The sequence below is a fragment of the Erpetoichthys calabaricus genome, chromosome 5 (genome assembly GCF_900747795.2).
Source record: "Erpetoichthys calabaricus chromosome 5, fErpCal1.3, whole genome shotgun sequence".
Classification (NCBI taxonomy): Eukaryota; Metazoa; Chordata; class Cladistia; order Polypteriformes; family Polypteridae; genus Erpetoichthys; species Erpetoichthys calabaricus.
The window spans coordinates 241,609,316-241,631,165 of NC_041398.2; the positions used below are offsets into that span (position 1 = coordinate 241,609,316).

General features: G+C 44.3%; 1 protein-coding gene across 3 annotated transcripts in view; it reads right to left on the reverse strand.

Annotated features, from left to right (window-relative positions):
• The window catches only part of dclk2a (doublecortin-like kinase 2a), a 203,365-nt gene that overhangs the window by 32,986 nt on the left and 148,529 nt on the right, over positions 1-21,850 (reverse strand). Inside the window, exons 8-13 of one of the 3 annotated variants that reach the window (XM_051928152.1) lie at positions 20,625-20,730; positions 20,373-20,430; positions 13,847-13,966; positions 8,993-9,139; positions 6,357-6,490; positions 3,705-3,782 (exon numbers count right to left, since the gene is read on the reverse strand). In XM_051928152.1, coding sequence (XP_051784112.1) covers positions 3,705-3,782; positions 6,357-6,490; positions 8,993-9,139; positions 13,847-13,966; positions 20,373-20,430; positions 20,625-20,730 — 643 coding nt within the window. Of the gene's footprint in view, positions 1-3,704; positions 3,783-6,356; positions 6,491-8,992; positions 9,140-13,846; positions 13,967-20,372; positions 20,431-20,624; positions 20,734-21,850 lie in introns of all 3 variants that reach the window. The other 2 variants (XM_051928151.1, XM_051928153.1) reach the window with 2 other exon arrangements.

Consider the following 21,850-nt stretch of genomic DNA (forward strand, 5'->3'; position numbering starts at 1 on the left):
GTCCAGGTAAGGACCCATCCCCTTTCCTGGTTGGGACGCCCGTCCAACCCAACAGGCAGAGCTTAGTGTTTTAGACGTATACTGGCCATGTGACCTGTCAAAGACGAGTAACAGAATGTTTAAAAATATTTGCCATCTCTCACCCTATGTGGACCTCCGTATTCGCGTGTGTCTGAACGGCTCCTCACCGGTGCTCCATCTCTCCAGCGCTTTCCCATAAAGCCTGCTTCTCAAGAGTCTGCCGTTATTTTTGCGGCGACTTTATCACCTCCTGTCCGGTTTTTACTTTCGATCTTTGAAGGCGACTCTGTCAACACGTGTCGTATGCCTTTTTCAAAATCTCGTAACCGGCGCGCCTTCTCTCGATCACATTCCCGTTGAGCCTGCTTTCTCAGACTCCGTCATTATTTTCGAGACGACTTTCTCACCCCTCCTGTCCAGTTCTACACTTTCCACCTTTGGAAGGTGACCTTCTCAGTGTGCGCCTTTACTCCTCCTTGTGCGTCTCACACTCTCACTTCCTCTTTCGTTGTGTCACCAAAGCCAAACTGACCAATCAGATTGCTCTGAGGGATCAGGCACACAGACCTTAGCATTTTATTATATAATAGATAGATAGATAGATACTCTAAGTTAGACTGTACTGGAAATAAGTGCAATGTTTTGCAGAAATAGGAACTCTGGTTTTCATGTGATGCTCTACCAGACAGACAGAAATTCAGTTGTAAATAATGTGTTTATATAACAATTAAATATAAACTAAAAAAAGATACATTCTAAATAAACAAAGTATCATTCCTGTTTTAATAAGGCACATTATTGACCGGGTGGCATGGTGGTGCAGTGGTAGTGCTGCTGCCTCACAGTAAGGAGACCAGGGGTTCACGTCCAGGTCCTCCCTGCATGGAGTTTGCATGTTCTCCCCGTGTCTGCGTGGGTTTCCTCCCACAGTCCAAACACATATGCGATATTAAATTGGCTCTAGTTTGTGTGTGTGTGTGTGTGTGTGTGCGCCCTGTGGTGGACTGGCGGTCCTCCCTGTGGGTTGTTCCCTGCCTTGCACCCTATACTAGCTGAGATGGACTCCAGCAGACCCCCATGACCCTGTGTTTGGATATAGCGGGTTGGACAATCACTGACTGACACGATGGACCTGTTGCTGCCATCTAGTGGATGTCTACAGTAGTGCTATTAATTGAGGATCATTTCTGCTGAATGTGGCAGCCTTAACTTATGTTAGTTTTTATTTTTTTCCCTAGGTGTTTATACATAGAAAATCTAAAAAAATTATTAGCCTGTATTCTAAGTTAACTTTTTTAGGACGGGTGTCGACTTTTGTCGACACAAGGGGATGTTGGCAGATCCTGACTAAAGTTAACATCCAGGGGCAGAGGGGCAATAAAAGATGTAAACATCAATAAAACTTACCATTCCGTTACAGGTAGGACCCTCTTTGCTTGAAGGACTGTCAGACTCGCTGACCTGACATCGAATCTCTGCGTCTGTGCGAGTAACGTAAACGTCTAAAATGACATCGATGTTGGGCGACACAGCAAAGCGAACGTGCAAAGCAAAATACTCCATGTGTATCCATCAGTCATTCAGTCATTATCCAACCCGCTATATCCTAACTACAGGGTCACGGGGGTCTGCTGGAGCCAATCCCAGCCAGCACAGGGCGTAAGGCAGGAAACAAACCCTGGGCAGGGTGCCAGCCCACTGCAGGGCACACACACCAAGCACACCCTCGGGACAATTTAGGATCGCCAATGCACCTAACCTGTATGTCTTTGGGAGGAAACCCACGCAGACACGGGGAGAACAAGCAGACTCCACACAGGGAGGACCTGGGAAGCGAACCCTGGTCTCCTAACTGTGAGACAGCAGCGCCAGCACTGCGCCACCATGCCGCCCTCCATGTGTATTATTATTATTAATTTTTTTTATGCATACTAGGGGATTTTGTGATTGAATTTTGTTTCTTTCTCTCTATTAAATAAAACGGAAAACTGTAAACGTTTTAATGCGAATGGCATATCAAGATCTCCTTTGGTTTCTAATGTTATCCCCTGAAGATGGACTACATTACCTTTCTTGGATACGTCCTTCTTTCTACAGTAATTCATGTGTTGGAAGACCAGACCCGCGGTGGGTTGGCACCCTGCCCAGGATTGGTTCCTGCCTTGTGCCCTGTGTTGGCTGGGATTGGCTCCAGCAGACCCCCATGTCCCTGTGTTCGGATTCAGCGGGTTGGAAAATGGATGGATGGATGGAAGACCAGACGGTGTTAACGGTTGTAGATATTCTTCATGATATTTTAAGTTGATGTTTTCATCTTCTGCACCATCGCAACCAACTGTTCCAGCAGAGTCTACTGATACGCATTTAACCAATTTGCCGTGTAACCGATCGACAATTTTCGTGTTAATTTGTTTGACTTCATCGTTTCTCGGTGCTAGGATTGCCCGTGTACTCATTTTTTCTGTTGATAACCCTTCATGATGAAATTCTTCAATAAAATTGACATCTTCTTTAATTGAGGGGAAAACTTTAAAATTTATAAGAGCGCAGGAAGTGTGTCTGACAAAAGCATTCACACAAATGAGAGGTGAGAGGACCGTGGTCTTGTTTTGAAAATGGGTGTGAGGAGGACGTGACTTCAACTATCAAGGCAATATTCTCGTCTCATGGGACTTGAAAAAATCTTTCCCAAAAAGTCTCGTCTCGTCTCCTAAAAAGTCTTGTCGCGTCGAAAGATATTTTTTCTATAATAGAGAGATTATTGCCAAATTGGACTCTGACTTATCAAACTCCGATTTTGATGCAAGTGATCTGGAGATCGAAAAATGAAAGTCAGGAACTTGCATCAGCTAATCGCAGTGCTGAAGATGCTCGTGTAGCTGACGCACCAACGCTAACGTTCACTGGGGAGGTCTACACAGACATCAATCAGTGGAAGGCAAGCTGGCAGCATGGCGTGCCAGTGGACACCACGGATTACTAGCCACTCAACTACTTCAAGCTGCCCCCACCTCGAAAGTGCCTTTCAGCTTATGAGTAGGGAGACAAACAGACGTGTAATAAGAATGAGACTTTACTGTACATACTGCAGAGGCTCATGGGACATGAAGCAGAGTGACATTTGTCATAAATAACCATGTTGATTTATGTGTGAAGCCTTTGCTCTGCATGCTTTTAAGAAAAATATTCAGCCCTGGGACAAAAGGAAAAAAAGAAGTTAGCCCTAAAAGAGTTAAGCGGTACTAGAATTAACTGCAAATGTGTGTAGAAACACTGTAGGTGCAGCGGTTTTCACATGACGCTATAACAGAGAGACAGAAGTTCAGTTTTACATGTATAGACAGATGCATTAATGCTAAGTATATCCATCCATCCATTATCCAACCCGCTATATCCTAATTACAGGGTCACGGGGGGTCTGCTGGAGCCAATCCCAGCCAACACGGGGCGCAAAGAAGGAAACAAACCCCGGGCAGGGCGCCAACCCACCACAGAATTCTAAGTATACTTTTTATTTATTCATTTTTCGAGTTGTATTTTTGGTGAACTGTGTACACGTTGACTTGAGAGTACACAACATGGAGTACAGATGACAATAAACACAAGGAAGAGAACGTGCAAACACAAACCCAGCAGTCATGTCACCCGTAAGGATGAACAGCAATACAAACGGCAAGGCTAACCTGCGGAAAGGGGGGAAGCCACAGAGGAGGATGTACGTGATGACTCCGGCTGCCCAGATGTCCACCTTCAGGCCGTAGCTGTGGGATGAAGACAGACAGCAAGTTACGTTTGTCTGACAAAAACGAGCAAAGCATCTCCAAGGTGAGGCCATAAAATAATGAAAGCACGGCTTTACATCCAAGGGTGATTTACCCCTGAAGGATTCTCCGTGGTTTTTACAAGTTAGCACCCACAAAAGACCTGGAGTGTCAGAGGTGGCCTTCTGTTGTTAGGCACCTAAAATCTGGAGTAGCTTACCGATAGAAATTCGCTAACAAGCTGTTATCTTAACATGGCTTCATTTTAGTGTAACCCTGATATTTTTGGATATACCTTGAATTATCGTTTTTTATCACATTTCCACAATCCCTACTTTCTCTGCTGTTCTTTTTCCGGTTTTCTGTGTGTAACGATCTTCGCCCCCACCACCCGATCAGGGCACCATGCAGTCCCTCCACTGATGGATTGAGGGCCAGAGGTCCACATGACCCTCATCATCGTCAAATTCTTCCACGTGAAGCCTGAACACCATGAGAAACTGATTGAGATCATTTATGTTAGGGGCTGGGTGGTCTTGTGACCTCGGAGACCCTGCAGATTTTGTTTTTTTTTCTGTCCGTCCTCCTGGCCATCAGACCTTACTTTATTCTTTCTTAATTAGTATTGTCTAATTTTATTTTTATATTTTCTCTTTTTTCTGTCTTCACCTTGTAAAGAAAGCACTTTGAGCGACATCATTTGTATGAAAACGTGTTATAGAAATAAATGTTGTTGTTGTAGCAGAAGCCAATTAGCTGGCCTTGTGTTTCATGATATTTTTTTTTTTTACTGCAGGTTTGACCAAAAATATAGAAAGAGTACAAGAAATGAGACCATCAAGGCCAAACCAAAAAACATAACAAAAGGAGAAAAACCAGTATACAAAATACCACAGTCAAGATGGCTTCTGCTTTTACTGGCATCATTCAGTGCCTCACCTGTGCCACAGATAAAAAAAAGTGGACTGTTCAAATGCCCATAGACCGGTGGCACTCACGCCCGCAGTGACAGGAGAGTTTGGTGCCAGGACACATTAACACTCTGAGTGCTCGGAGGTACGAGTTGAGTTGCATTTCATTTGGCCTGTCAAGGTGTGAAGTAAGAGAGAACTCCTACCTCAGTGTACGGCCATTATAGACGCGGCCAGCATACTGCAAAGCTCTGCTGCTGTGTCTCAGTTACCTGCTACAGTGCTGCCATCTAGTGGATAGCCGTAGAATTTATTTTATTTTATTTTATTTTGGTGGCAACAGTTTGCAGAAGATAGTTATAAGTAGACAGTCCATAGTTATGTCGATGTTGAAAAGGCATAAAGCTGCTAATGTTTTGAAACAACTAGATTTGTTAATAATGATATTTGATGATAATGGCCGTGATCGAGATAGTGACAATCTAATGCATGGGTGTTGGAGGGCCGCAGTGGCTGCAGGTTTTCATTCTAACCATCTTCTTCATTAGTGACCAGTTTTTGCTGCTAATTAACTTCTTTTGTTTCAGTATTCATTCACTTTTTCCTTAATTAGCAGCCAAACAATAATGAGACACAAAACGAGCCGCCACACGACCAGCTCACCTGTGCCCATCACACAATATCGGAAAATAAAGAAAGGTGGAGGTCTCACTAAAGGCTGATCTGTTCAGGTCACCAAAACATTTTGACAGTTTTGTTAGAAAAAACAGAAAACTCAATAGTTTTGGAAATGTCTGCTGTGGCAGAATGAGAGCAACAACTGGCCATGGAATTAAATAATGGGGTTAATTAACAGCAAGAATCAGCCTCTCATTAAGAAATTGGTTGGAGTTTGAAGCCCCGATTTAGCTGGTCATCTGTCGGCTCGTTTCACGTCTCATTTCTGTTTGGCTGCCATTTAATGAAGAAACGAATCGATTCAGAGGACTGAATCCTTAAAAAACAGGGCTATTAAAATGAAGGGAAAAAGAGTTCATTAGCAGTGAAACTGGTCACTGATTAGGAAAAGGGTCAGAATGAAAACCTGCAGCCACTGCGGCCCTCCAGGACTGGAGTTCGACACCCCTGCTCTAACAGATGATGTGAAACCTGTAGGCTCTGGCACAGCTGCAGATCGCTGCCCAGAAGGTGCCCGACTTGTCACCACTGTCAGGACAGCAGTACATGGACACAAAGAGTCACCAGCTACCAAAAGGGCCGTGTGTGATAAGCATGGATGGTGCAGAGACACAAGTTACATTGATGGCACACGTGTTTCTAGGCCTGCATTCTGCGTGCTGCAAGAGTCTTCAAGGACTTTCGCTTACATGGAGACTTTTAGTCACATTGCTGGTGGAAATAAAGCAATTAACTTTGATCATTGGATATATTTATGTTTTCAGAGTTTTGACAGAGTTGCTGTGGATAATAAAACCACTGCTTTCTGATACATTTCTTTTTGATGGAGTCTCTTATCTATCACATATGCATGGACTTTTACTGCAGCGTCATTGCTCATAAATGGTCCAGCAGTCAATGTGTTAACTGGAGTATTCCTCCATCACACTCATGGAGGGCTGGCTTTTTTTTTTTTTTTTTTTTTTTAAAACTTCTCCATACTCACCCCGTCTCAGCAATGATTTCTGGAGCTACATAGGTAGGGGTGCCACATACTGTGTAGAGCGGACCCTCCACCACAGTAGCCAGTCCGAAGTCGCCCAGTTTTAATGACTTGGTGCCATCGGGATACTCGCAAACCTGAACAGATAAAAGATAGAAAAAAAAAGAAAGGAGTCTTAAAAAAAAATACATGTTGTCAAATTTAACTCGTAAGTTGGTCAGGATACACAACTCTCCCGAGGAGCAGAAGTGAAATAACTGCTTAAAGGAATACTCCTTCCAGAATTTATATATATATTATATACACACAGTGGAACCTCGGGTCACAAACGTCTCAGACCACGTACAAATCAGGTTACGACCAAAAAAGTTCGCCAAGCTTTTACATCTGTTCACAACCGCACACTCGGGTGACGAAAAAGCCAGTTTCCCTTCTGGTTCATACACGCCGATGATTTTCGCACGTGTTCAGTCTCTCCCTGTACATTCCCTGTGTAGACAGCGAGAGCAAGAGAGCGAGCGTGAGAGAGAAAGAGAGAGAGAGCACGAGAGAGCGAGCGAGAGAGAGCGCAAGAGAGACAGCATGAGAGACACAGCGAGCGGGAGAGAGAGAACGAGAGAGAGAGAGAGAGAGCGCACGAATTTATATTAACATACAGCTCATACGGTCCGGAACGCATTAATTGTATTTACATACAATCCTATGGGGGAAATTACTTTGGGTCACGGCCAAATCGGGTTGCGACCAGAGTTTTGGAACGAATTAAAGTCATGACCCGAAGTTCCACTATATATATATATAAATATATATATATATCAATCATATATATGAATGATAGATGCCAGGCTGAGGTGGCGATCTGTGAGCAGCAACATGGTTTCATGCCAGGAAAGAGTCCTACAGACGTGATGTTTGCTTTAAGAGTGTTGATGGAGAAGTACAGAGAAGGTTAGAAGGAATTGCACTTCGTGTTTGTGGACTGTGAGAAAGCGTATGGTGCCAAGAGAGCAGTTCTGGTCCTGTATGAGGAAGTCAGGAGTAGCAGAGAAGTCTGTGAGAGTGGTGCAGGACATGTGTGACTGCGGTGAGGTTTGTGAGAGCCTGGTTCAAGGTGACAGTGGGATTCCATCAAGGATCAGCTCTGAGCCCCTTCCTGTTTGTGATGGTGAATGACAGGTTGACAGATGAGGTCAGACAGGAGTCTCCTTGGATTGCGATGTTGACGGATGACATTGTGATCTGGAGTGAGAGTAGACTGCAGGTTGAGATGAACCTGGAGAGGTGTGGAGGTTTGCACTGGAAACTAGTGTAATGAGAGTCAGTAGGAGTGAGACGGAGTGAATGAGAGGGAAGGTGGTTGGAAGGGTGCGACTGCAAGGGGGTTGGTGAAGGTAGACAAATATAAATACAGTTCAAAGCAACGGAGAGTATGGCAGAAGGATGAAGAAGAGAGTGCAGGCAGGGTGGACTGGGTGGAGAAGAGTGTCAGGAGTGATTTGTGATAGAAAGAGTGAAAGGGAAGGTCTATAAAATGGTAGTGAGACCAGCTATGTTGTATGGGTTGGAGAAAATGGCAGTGACGAAAACATAGGAGGCAGAGCTGGAAGTGGCGGAGATAAAGATGCTATGATTTTTGCTTGTGGTAACGACGATAGATGGGATTAGGAATGAGGGCATTAGAGGGACAACACGGGTGTACGACAGTTTGGTGACTCTCAGTTGAGATGGTCTGGGCATGTGCAGAGGAGAGATGTGGAGTACACCGGGAAAAGAATGATGAGGATGGAACTGACAGGCAAGAGGAGACGGATGATCTGCTGTAGCGATCCCTAAATGGGAGTAGCTGAAAGAAGAAGAAGAAGATACAGCCATAGATACATATATATAAAAAATATATATATTTTTTTTTTTACATTAACATTACATTTACTTATCTCATGCAGTTTGTAATGATTGCCAAAAATCACAACATTTTAATCTTTTTTTCATGGAGAACAAAGATACAAAGTTTCTGATAGAAGACATCTATGGAGTCCAATGCTAGACAACAGCAAATACGATCAAAAACGTCCATAAAGGAAATCTCACATTACTTGTGTCACGTAGTCCACACATCAGATATCCAGTTTTATGCTCACAACATGCAAAACACATTCATTTTTTGCTAAAGTACTGTTAGATAAATGCTTCCAGAAGATCACAAGAGTGTATGTACAGGATGTGCGCTCACACAGGATTGAGCTTTTGGATTAAAGACCCGCCTCTCGCCTCTCTCCCCTCGTTCATCGATTAATAGTCCTGCCTTCATTTAAAAAGCTTCATCCCCTTTAAGATGAATGGGTGATGAATGTCGGCAGGAAGAGAACTCTCTTTGAACCCAGGGGCTGCCAGTAGGTGAAGGGAGATCCTGTTGGGTTCTGAATTTGTGTGTATTGTTCATTCTGTGTGTTTGCAGAAGTCTTATGAAGGTGTGCGTACAGAAACGCTGGCATATTTTCTTGTATGTGTGTACCATTGTACTGCGTCTTGTACTCACCTGCTACAAAACAAATTTTTCTCTGGGACAGTAAAGTCTACCTAACCAGCAGTTGGTCAATTCACACACAAGCCATAAGTCAAGGTCTTGGCAGCATCCTTACCAGGAGGTTCTCCGGTTTAATGTCTCGGTGCACGATGTTCAGTGAGTGCAGGTATTTGAGAGCACTGCACAGGTTGTACACCATGGCGCTGGCATCCCGCTCCGTGTACTTCGTTGAAGAGGTAATGGCATCAAACAGATCTCCACCCTTCAAGAAAAGAAAAGCCGTCAGGTCAGTCACAGTCGTTGAAAAATTGAATTCTAAAACCTTAGGATTTATTGGTATGTCAAGAGAGTGGCTTTTGTATCCACCAATGCCCCATTTCACTCTGCAAGCCCAACCTACCTGGAAGGGGTCTCTCTTTGAACTGCCTTTTAGTTCAATTCAGTTCAGTTCAAGTTCAAGGTTTCTTCAATTTGTCCCTAATTTGGGAGTTTGTCCTTGTCTTCTTAGAGAGTCAAGGCTGGGGGGGGGCTGTCAAAAGGCAGGGCCTGCTAAATCCCATTGTGACACTTCTTGTGTGATTTTGGGCTATACAAAAATAAATTGTATTGTATTGTATTGATTAAAGTAGGGAACTAGGGGGCCCAAAATTCCACCATTTTTTTAATTGGTTCCTTTTTCAGTTTTTTATGTCAACTCACAAACAGTTCAAGCAATATAAAGTAAGGACATGACGAATGGGTATGGCCTACCTTTAAAACTTCAAGCGCGAGGTACGAGTTAACTCGTATGTTATTGAGCTGGTCAAGGTGTGACAGAACACAGACCTCCATGTACTGCCACTAGAGATGCAGCCGGCATGCTGCCATGTCTCAGTTACCTACTACAGTGCTGCCATCTAGTGGATAGCCATATAATTTTTATTTTGTTGGTGGCAATGGCTTGTGGAAAATCCATATTACTAACCGAGAATGGTAAACCGGATGGCATGGACGCAGGTTTACTAACTAAACCGGATGGCATGGACGCAGGTACACGACAATGGGACCATGAGACGTACTGCGCAGGCGCGTACAGCACACGTCTCATAAACCGCAATCGAAGTTGTATCCACCGCGAACGAAAGACTCACGGCCCAAAAATGAAACAGCTCAACTGATGTGAATGAGAAATGAAGCAACAAGGCCCCATAGCTAACGACTACCGACACAGCCACGCCAAAAAGAGGATTCTGCGCTGCAGCCCGGATTCAAACGGAAGAGGCTACGGAGGCCCCACAGGTCCACAAAGAGAGTACGGAACTACTGCGGAGTGAAGGCGCAGGCGTCACCGCCATATTGTGAGTGGCACTACTGCGGAGTGAAGGCGCAGGCATCACCGCCATGTTGTGAGTGGCACTACTGCGGAGCGAAGTTTGGAATAATGTGCTGCTTGGGATTGTACAAACCGCTGAACGCTTTACACCTAATTCAAACACAATACAGCTCAACGATACAAACACGAGCCCACCTGGATAAGATCAATGAACGCAGGCGCCTACAACACGCGTCTGAAACTGCGGAAGCAAAGCAGGCACGGGTTCAAAACGAATGAGCTCGACTGACGGATATACAAACATGAGCCCGCCTGGATAAAATCAATGAACGCAGGCGCCTACAACGCGCGTCTGAAATGCCGCGGGCACGGCTCCAAAACGAACAAGCTCGACTAATGTATTTCAGGATACCCAACGCCGGGGGTAGGCGAGCGAAGCGAGCAGGGGGCGGAGCCCCCTTGTAATATTATAAACAGACAGACAGTAGTAATTAGGGAATCCATTCCTGGGAATTCGGGAATCCCGCATGTCATTCTCGGGCTCCCGGGAATGACACAGTGCACAGGCATCTCACATGTGAACGGCTTTAGAACGAGTGACACTTATTTTTAATAAAACTACTGCAATATGTTGACACTAATAAAAGTTCAAAGAAATGATGGATCGCTGAACGTCGCCCTAAGTCCGACTTGGGCTTTATCATACTTACGTAGAATTCCAAGTCCGAGTCATACTTGGAGTTAACACCAAGGCGGTTAACAGAGTGTTACATTTTATTGTGCCAACCCCATAAGATGCCGCTATATTACACTTGAAATCATTGAAAATGACAAGGAATAAGCAAATGAACTGAACAAATATGTCACCCGAGTATTTATAAAGGAAGAAACAAGAAGAAAGGAAAAGAAGGAAAAACAAACCTGGAGTTCATAGATTTTAAAACTGAAGAGTGAGATGTGCTTCAAGCCATCAATACATTGAAGACCAATAAAATCCATGGACCTGCTGGAGACTCACCAGTTGAAAGAAATGAAAGATGTCATATATAAACTCGTATTAGGCCTATTTCAGCAGTCAACTGAGAAGGGAGAAGTACCTGAGGATTGGAAAGCTGCAAATGTGACTACAGTCTTCAAGAAGGGGGACAGCATGGATCCTAATATTACAGAACAATAAATCTATGCCATGGAAAATGATGGAAACTAATAAGAAATAAATTAGAAAATTACCTAAACAACAATAATATTCTAAATAGCTGCCAGCATGGGTTAATGAGAGGAAGGTCCTGCCAAACCAATCTTTTAGATATTTTGGAAGAATCAACCAGAACAGTTGACAAATATAAAACATACCACAGAATTTTCCTGGACATTCGAATAGCATTTGACTCCATCATCTCACACCGAAGATTAATTCTGACACACAAAGCTGTAGGCATCAGTGGCGACCTACAAAACTGGATCTCTAGCTGGTTAATCAGCAGGAGACAAAGAGCACAGAGAAGAGGAGAATGGAGTGAGGTCATCAGTGGAGTCCCTCAGGAGTTTGTCCTTGGACCCTCCTTTCCTTTTTCAGATTTATGTTAATGACATTGATTCTGGTGTAGTTAATAAACTTGTCAAACCCGCAGATGGCACTATGGGATGGCAGACACTGAGTAGGCAGTAAAAAGAATTCAAAAAGACCTGGATGAGCTTCAGAACTGGGCGAACACTCAGAAAATGGAGTTTAATTTAGAAAAGTGCAAAGTGCTACATGTGGGCAACAGGAACGTCAATTATAAATACAAGATGGGAGACGCTGAGCTACAGGAAGAAACCTCTGAAAAGGATTTAGGGACTTATGTTGACGCAATATTTTCATTGACTAAGCAATGTACAGAATTAATTGAAAAGGCAAACAAAATGTTCGCTTATATCATAAAAACTAATGTATATAAGTAAAGGGATGTTACGCTCAAACGATGTAACACACTAGTGAGATCTCATCTGGAGTCCTGTGTGCAGTTCTGGTCACCACAGTACAAGAAAGACATAGCAGCACTTGAAGCTGTGCAGAGGTGAGCAACCAAATGCACATGTCGTACTGTGACAGACTCAGAAAATTTAAACCAGTTTAGTCTCGAGCAGAGGAAACTGTGTGAGGTCCTCATCCAGGTATTTCAATTCTGAAAGGCATCGATAAACGAGATCCAGCGACATTCCTTTCACCTAAAAGGTAAATCACGTGCTTAAGGACGCTGGTGGAAGTGCATTTCAGAGTGAGTTTTCGGGAACACTCGGGAACAAACTACCAAGACATGGAATTGAAGCAGAAACCTTGACAACCTTTAAGAAGCTTCTGGAGGAGACATTGGGACAGCTGAGCTGTTAGCTAAACAGATGGGAATGATGGACTGAATGTCCTAATGTTGTTTGTCAAATTTCTTGTTCTTATCTAACAAGGCAGCTACTCGATAACAAAATCAGTTAGCAAATAGTTTCATTAACAATCGTTATTGATCACATTGATCATTTCTTCAAGCTCTATCTCGGAGTTTGGGACAACATGGGAGTGCAGTCAATGAATTGACAACCTTTAAGAAGAATCAGGATGAAATGTTGGGACAGCTGAGCTATTAGCTAAACAAGCGGCCTGGATGGACTGAGTGGTCTCCTCTCATTTGTCAAATTTCTTATGTTCACCTTTTATGTTCATATGCTTAATAATCTTTGTTTCAAGCAAAGTTTTTCAAGAGTCTGATATGCAAAACAAATAAAATAATAATTATTACTTAAATTTGAAACTAAACCTATCAACTTTTCTGTGCTCGGCGAAATATTACTGAAAAAAACATGAAATATGGCAACGCACATAAAGAAATGTCGGGACGCAGTTCATCGTACGTAATATACGCATTAAACACTTGCTATTTATGCAGAACGCTGTGCATCATCAGTGACGCCGCAGTTCAGCCATACTTGGAGTTTAGCTTCGCTGTACTAAAACTTTGTAGCGAGAGAATTCGTTATTTGATAAATGAAGGATTCACAAAAGGTTTTCGGTTGAGTTTCTCTGCCAAGGGAGTAAAATTTCCGTCTCCGTCATCAAAGCGCTGTGTATGGTCACCTGAATGTGAATGATCTTAACATTACAAGTCTCCAACATAACAAAATGGGTGAAAGTGAAGGGGTCAGAAGACTTTCTGAATCTTCTGTACAGCCAGTAAGAGGCGCACTGAGGGGATACTCACGTCACACCTTCTGCATATCAAGACAAATCTATCGGTGAAATACTTTTTAGAATGATGGGACACGGCTGGCGAGAGGTTTCAGTCTTTCAAATTGGGAATATACAGCCGAGTCTATAAGGTTGAGTGGGCATGCACTGGTACAGTGTGTTTACGCCACCAACCACACTATGAAACATCTTGAGATCCCGGTTAGTAACCCCCCAGGTAGACATGCGGTCCAGTCCCACCCTCTGGAAATGACCGTCTATCCAGGTGTTACGTGGGCGTCCCCGCTTGGCCTGATCCAGCTGCTTGGCGTCCTCGGCAATGAGGACCCTGTGAGCCTATAAGGCATCGAGGACATTAGATGCTGTATGAGTAGAGGGTACACGTGGGCTACCGGTGGGAATCTGTAGGGTTCTGTGTTACACCAGCCACACCTCACCTTCACCAACTCCATGACCAGGTAGAGCTCAGTCGCAGTGTCCACCTCTTCAATCAGCATGATGATGTTGGGATGTTTGACTCTTCGCAGCACTGCCACTTCATTCTCTATCAGATGTTCCTGAATGAAGGAAAACCCAAAGTCAAATATTAAGAAGCTTTAAAGACGTGAACTAAGCAGGCCGGTGGGTTTACTCGGACATTTTAAGGCTTCTTTTTGTGTCCCCCCTATCTCTCTTTTCATTTTTTTTTGTCTTCTCTCTTTCATTAGATTTTTCTCAACCCTTCCCTGCTTACCAACTTTTTCTTCTGATGAACACCAAACAGTGTCATAACATCTTCATCTGAGAGACCTCTTTTCATAGCCCCCCCCCAAGTAAGGGTGTTTTCTGACATCCTAGTCACAAGATTGTGATCTGCATTTCTATCTGATTTCTTCCTGAAGGCCCCGTCGTCACATGCAGGGCCGTCTTAATGCCTGGGCACACTGGGCAGTTGCCTGGGGGCCCCTTGTTTTTTTCTGATGCTTATGTATGTTTCTGTTTTGCTCCAGGGGCCCCAGTGCTCTACTTTGCTTGGGGGCTTATGATGCGGTTAAGACAGCCCTGGTCACATGACAGGATTTCTCCAGTGATTATCAGCCGCGGACTTCATTTACATCATCTTGGAGAGTAGGGGGGCCGAGAAATCAATCATGCAGTCTGCCATTCCTGGTGACCCAATTCAAGCCGTCTGTGTGACTGACCCCGACAAAAACGAACCGGTGGGATGTCTGAAGTCATAATGGTGGATTTGTGTGTAGGTGAGGGTTGAGAACCAATGAGCGTTCACCCAGAACTACAATAGCAAATCAGAAAGAGGTTGGGATGGTAAGGAAAATCCAAAAAAAATTTAAAAAAAATTTTAAAATCTGGAATATCCTGCCAATAGGAATTCGCCAGGCTGATACAGTGGAGCACTTTAAAAAACTTCTAAAAACTCATTACTTTAACATGGCCTTCTCATAACTTCATTTTAATTTAATCCCAATGCTCTACATATTCAATTAATTATCATTGCTATTCATGGTGGCTCCAAAATCCATACTAACCCCAACTCTCTCTTCTGTTCTTTTTCCGTTTTTTTGTGGTGGCGACCTGCAACACCACCACCTGATCAAAGCACCGTGATGTCCCTCCATTGATGGATTAAAGGCCAAAAGTCCACATGACCGTCATCAACATCAAGTCCTTCCATGAGAACCCTGAATGCCATGAGGACTGACCATTTATGTCAGGTAGAATGCCTAGAGGGGGCCGGGTGGTCTCGTGGCCTCGGACCCCCTGCAGATTTTATTTTTTCTCCAGCCGTCTGGAGTTTTTTTTTGTTTTTTCTGTCCTCCCTGGCCATCGGACCTTACTTTTATTCGATGTTAATTAGTTTTCTCTGATTTTAATTCTTACTTTGTCTTTTTTTCTCTTTCTTCATCGTGTAAAACACTTTGAGCGACATTCTTTGTATGACAATGTGCTCTAGAAATAAATGTTGTTGATGCCTGATCCGCAGGATTTTGTGCAGATGCAACATACCTCCATTGTGAGGGTTGTGTGTGCTCTTTTATCGCTGCGATTCTGTTGGCAACAAAAGTTTTGTAGCCTGCCCTTTCATTTGCAATGTACCTTAGTACTGTGGTGCTGTCAGGCCAAAAGATTGGGGGAATCTGCGGTTCTTGTTTTAACATTTTGTCCATTTTGACTGCTACCACTGCTGCTGTAAGTTCTAACCTTGGTGTAGTGGCCGGTTTTAGTGGTGCCACTCTTGATTTCCCCATTAGAAATGAACAATGTCTCTTATGTTCTTTATTAGTCAGGAGGAGGTAGGAAACAGTGCCATACCCGTTTTCTGAAGCATCTCCAAAATGATGCATCTGTGCAGTCATTATGTGACCAAACCCAGGCAGTTTAATGCACCAGTCTACATTGAAATCCACGAGTAGCTGCAAATCGTCCATCCATTTTTTCCATTGCCAGACATACTTAACCTCCACTTCTTGATCCCACGCATATTTCTCTTTACACAGTTCTCTCAAAATAAGCTTAGCAGACCATATGACTGGTGCTAAGAATCCAAGTGGGTCGTATATTGAACTGACCACTGCCAGAATACCACGTCTTGCAGCTTTACCTGGAACTTGAAACTGTCAGTCTGTGTGCACCATTGGACACCTAAGGCTCTCTCAACTGGTAACAGAGCATGGCTTAAGTCCAAGTCCTTTTCATCTATTGTCCTGTCTTCTTCAGGAATGGACAACAAGACTGTTCTGCTATTTCTTATCCATTTTGAAAGATATTATCCTCCCTTTAGGCACAGGGCTTGAAGATCTTTGGCCAGTTTTTACGGCTTGTTTTTCTGTAGCAACTGACTTTAAACAGCCATCGACATGGAAGTTGTGCAGCACGGTGTTAACTGCTTCTTCTGGAGCTGTGCTTCTGGCATCCTCTGCTGTTCTTCGTAAGGCATAAGAGGCACAACTGGGTGATGAAGTAGCACCAAATAAGAGGCACTGTCATTTTCTATTTCTCTAGTCCGTTGTCTAGGTTACCTTCAGGCCACCACAGGAAACGAAGAAGAGCAGTGTCTTCATCTGGAACTTTCACTTGATAGAACATTGATTTAATGTCTGCCATGAGAGCAGTTGGCTCCTCTCTGAATCTCCAGTAAGAACTCCAATGAATGTATTAGTTAAATCAGGTCCTTTCAGCAACTGCTCATTTAGGGAGAAGCTTTGGTAAGTGGCTGTACAGTCATAGACCACTCTGATCTTATTTTTCTTTGGATGATATACTCCGTGGTGAGGGACGTACCACACTCTCTCCCTTTCAAGGGTCAGCTGTTCAGTGGGTACCTTGATGGCATATCCTTTGTCTAAAATGTCTTTCATGAAAATTTTGTAATCCTCATGGAATGTTGGATGCTTTGTAAGTTTCCTTTTGAGTCCAATAGCTTGTTGTTCTGCAACACAACAATTGTTTGGCACTTTAAGTGTCTCATCTTTAAAAGGCAGACTAATACAATAGTGTCCATCCAGTAGTCTGGCAGAATCTGAAGCTATGCGCATGAACTTAATGTCCTCCTGTGACATTGTGATCCCTCTCCCACTTGGACAGAGGTAGTGGTGCAGTAAGAATTATGTTTCTGGACTTCTCTAGCACCTTCAACACCATCCAACCTCTGCTCCTTAGGGACAAGCTGACAGAGATAGGAGTAGATTCATACCTGGTGGCATGGATTGTGGACTATCTTACAGACAGACCTCAGTATGTGCGTCTCGGAAACTGCACGTCTGACATTGTGGTCAGCAACACAGGAGCGCCACAAGGGACTGTACTTTCTCCAGTCCTGTTCAGCCTATCTACATCGGACTTCCAATACAACTCGGAGTGCTGCCATGTGCAAAAGTTCGCTGATGACACTGCTATCGTGGGCTGCATCAGGAGTGGGCAGGAGGAGGAGTATAGGAACCTCATCAAGGACTTTGTTAAAACACCTGAACATGAGCAAAACCAAAAAGCTGGTGGTGGATTTTAGGAGGCCCAGGCGCCTCATGGACCCCGTGATCATCAGAGGTGTGCAGAGGGTACAGACCTATAAATACCTGGGAGTGCAGCTGGATGATAAACTGGACTGGACTGCCAATACTGATGCTCTGTGCAAGAGAGGACAGAGCCGACTATACTTCCTTAGAAGACTGGCGTCCTTCAACATCTGCAATAAGATGCTGCAGATGTTCTATCAGACAGTTGTGGTGAGTGTCCTCTTCTACGCGATGGTGTGCTGGGAAGGCAGCATAAACAAGGACGCCTCACGCCTAGACAAACTGGTGAGGAAATCATGCTCTATTGTAGGCACGGACCTGGACAGTTTGATATCCGTGACAGAGCGACGGGCGCTGAGCAGACTCCTGTCAATCATGGAGAATCCACTGCATCCACTGAACAGGATCATCTCCAGACAGAGGAGCAGCTTCAGCGACAGACTGCTGTCACCGTCCTGCTCCACTGACAGACTGAGGAGATCGTTCCTCCCCCACACTATGCGACTCTTCAATTCCACCCCGGGGGAGGAGGTAAACGTTAACATTATACAAAGTTATTGTCTGTTATTTTACCTGCATTGTTATCACTCTTTAATTTAATATTGTTCTTTATCAGTATGCTGCTGCTGGAGTATGGGAATTTCTCCTTGGGATTAATAAAGTATCTATCTATCTATTTCCTCCTTCTCCTCACAACTGCGCTCTGGAAAGTCTGTATTGTATTGTTGGAGTAACATTTGCTCTACCTCCATTATTGTCACATGATTGGCTGAATAACTTTGCAGTCTTTCTTTGTCTAACCCCTTTATTAGGTCATTAACAATCCATCCCAGAACTGTTCTCGCTGCATAAGGTCCGTCACCTTCACTATGTACGATTTGATAGATAGATAGATAGATAGATAGATAGATAGATAGATAGATAGATAGATAGATAGATAGATAGATACTTTATTAATCCCAATGGGAAATTCACATTCTTCAGCAGCAGCATACTGATACAATAAATAATATTAAAGAATGATAATAATGCAGGTAAAAAACAGACAATAACTATGTATAATGTTAAATGTTAACGTTTACCCCCCCGGATGGAATTAAAGAGTCACATAGTTTGGTGGAGGAACGATCTCCTTAGTCTGTCAGTGGAGCAGGACAGTGACAGCAGTCTGTCTCTGAAGCTGCTCTTCTGTCTGGAGATGATACTATTAAGTGGATGCAGTGGATTCTCCATAATTGATAGGAGCCTGCTGAGCGCCCTTCGCTCTGCCACAGATGTTAAACTGTCCAGCTCCATGCCAACAATAGAGCTTGCCTTCCTCACCAGTTTGTCCAGATGTGAGGCGTCTTTCCTCTTAATGCTGCCTCCCCAGCACACCACTGCGTAGAAGAGTGCGCTCGCCACAACTGTTTGATAGAACATCTGCAGCATCTTATTGCAGATGTTGAAAGACGCCAGCCTTCTAAGGAAGTATAACCGGCTCTGTCCTTTCTTGCACAGTGCATCAGTATTGGCAGTCCAGTCTAATTTATCATCCAGCTGCACTCCCAGATATTTATAGGTCTGCACCATCTGCACACAGTCACCTTTGATGATCACAGGGTCCATGAGGGGTCTGGGCCTCCTAAAATCCACCACCAGCTCTTTGGTTTTGCTGGTGTTCAGGTGTAGGTGGTTTGAGTCGCACCATTTAACAAAGTCCTTGATTAGGTTCCTATACTCCTCCTCCTGCCCATTCCTGATGCAGCCCACGATAGCAGTGTCATCGGCGAACTTTTGCACATGGCAGCACTCCGAGTTGTATTGGAAGTCCGATGTATATAGGCTGAACAGGACTGGAGAAAGTACAGTCCCTTGTGGCGCTCCTGTGTTGCTGACCACAATGTCAGACGTGCAGTTCCCAAGACGCACATAATGAGGTCTGTCTTTAAGATAGTCCACGATCCATGCCACTAGGTATGAATCTAATCCCATCTCTGTCAGCTTGTCCCTAAGGAGCAGAGGTTGGATTGTGTTGAAGGCGCTAGAGAAGTCTAGAAACATAATTCTTACAGCACCACTGCCTCTGTCCAAGTGAGAGAGGGATCGGTGTAGCATATAGATGAGATTTGCCATGGCTCCATGACTTTACAAGCATTTGTACCTAATAACAAACCTACTGGGCGGCACGGTGGCACAGTGGTAGTGCTGCTGCCGCGCAGTAAGGAGACGCTTCTGCTGCCAAGGCCTCTTTGGAGTCAATTTCTCTGTCTCATCTGATAAGAGATATCAGTCACAGACAACGTGACAGCTAGAGAGATGTCCCTATGACGCACCATTTAAACACTTGGACAGCGAACAAAGAATGATTGGCAACCTTGATGGGCAAACTTTATACCAGTTGCCAGCCTCAAGGTTTGGCTTATGTGCACCCTAGAAATGTCCACTCCTTCTTTTATAATCCATCTCAAGCACCAGACTTTGCGCTCAGTATAAGCTCAGTAGTCTCGGCCTCTCCATAATTCTACTCCACAGAAGGACCCCCTGGTTTCCTAAGGTGTGGGTGTCACAAAGGCTGGAGTGATCCCTTTTACTCTGAATGCTAGTCCGAAGAGTGAAAGACCATCTGTAATGGAGTTGGATGAGGGTCCCATTGGTCCAAACCTTGCTAAAGCAAAGAAAGGTGCACAAGCAAGATGCGAGTTGACTGACCACCAGCTACCCAGAAGACTTAACTCTATTCTAGCAAAAGAGGACCACTATTTGTGAAACCTTAAAGAAAACTGCAGGACCACCCGCAACCATAATGTGCGACCAAAACAAAATCGGAGAAGACCACCTGAACACCATCTCCTACCTTTCCAGAGCATTGATCGCAACCCCTTAGATTAAGTTTAAAATTGATGACGGAATCGCTTCAGGCGTCGCATAATCCCATTTCATTTGCTCCGGCCATAGCACAAGCAGTACTCACCTTACCACTGCATTTCGCTTTGTCAATTATTTTCAATGCAAACTCCTTCCCAGTAGATCTGAAAAACAAACAAAAATTAATGAATGTCCTTCCTCTTAGTTGCTGTGTGTTTCTGTAGCATTGTCGATTCATTTTTTCTGTTAAGCCTCGACATTTGGTTTGTTCGGTTTGCTCATGAGAGCCCCTTGGGTGAGAGTCATGTGCAGGCAGGGGTGTTACACAATCACACCAGAGGCCTCGGACCTCGCTTACCTCTCCACGCACTCCTTCACAACAGCAAAGTTGCCATCTCCGATGACCTTCCCGACTTTGTACTTCTCCAGGATAACAGAAGCTGCTAAACATTTGTTCCCATTAACTGCTATAAACATAAAAAAAAAGAACTCTGTTTAGAAACGAGACACGGGTCGAGACGGGATTGTCAAAGTTCGATGTGCTAGAACACTGATGGGTGCTTCTGTAAGTCACTAATTCATTCCTTCACTTTGCACCACCAGCCCATTACTTGCTGCTTTCACGTCAAGAACCTTAAGCACATTCATTGAGAGGAATTCAATTCTTTCTGAGGACATCTGAAGACAGGGGTGGAGTGGTGGCTCTGAGGTAGGGATCTGCACTGGTAATTGGAAGGTTGTCGGTTCAAATCCCGTAAATGCCAGAAGTGACTCTACTTTGTTGGGCCCTTGAGCAAGGCCCACATCCCACTCAGCATCAACGGTTTAGATGTGGAGACTGTTAGGAGTACCAAGTTCCTCGGTGTGCACATAACTGAGGAACTTACGTGGTGTGACAGATTAAGGTCTCCGTGACCCCTTGAACCCTCAGACCAGACGTCAGACACCAGATAAAAGTCCAAATAATGGTTTATTATAATAATAAATGTGCACAAAGCACCACTACTCCCACTACTCTAATAAACAATAAACAATACTCAATCCTCCACTCCCAGATGCTTAGCCACCCTGCCTCCCAACTCAGCTCAACGTCTGGGCTTTCCCATGGTCCTTTTATATTCCCCGACCTGGAAGTGGTTCCAATCCTACAGTCCATGATTCCTTATCACTTCTGTGTCAGATTAAAAGTCCTTTTCTTCAACCCGGAAGCACGTTGTTCCTTCCGGTCATGTGATTACGATGCACTTCCAGGTTATAGGGCACGTAGCACTCTGTAAGCCTCCCTACAGCGGCTCCTGGTAGCCCCCATGGTATCCAGCAGGGTTGTTTATAAAAACTACACCGTCCATAATGCCCTGCTGGAATTTGGGGACCTTCCATGCTGCTGGGAGGACTCCATCTTGCGGCCTGGAGGTGTGGACCGGAATATTCGGCCGGCCATCCCTCACAGTGGACACATAACACCACATCACTAATCAAGAAAGCCCAGCAGAGACTACACTTCCTGAGGCAGCTGAAGCGAGCAAGTCTTTGCCCTTCCATCCTCACCATATTCTACAGAGGCACCATTCAGTGTGTTCTGAC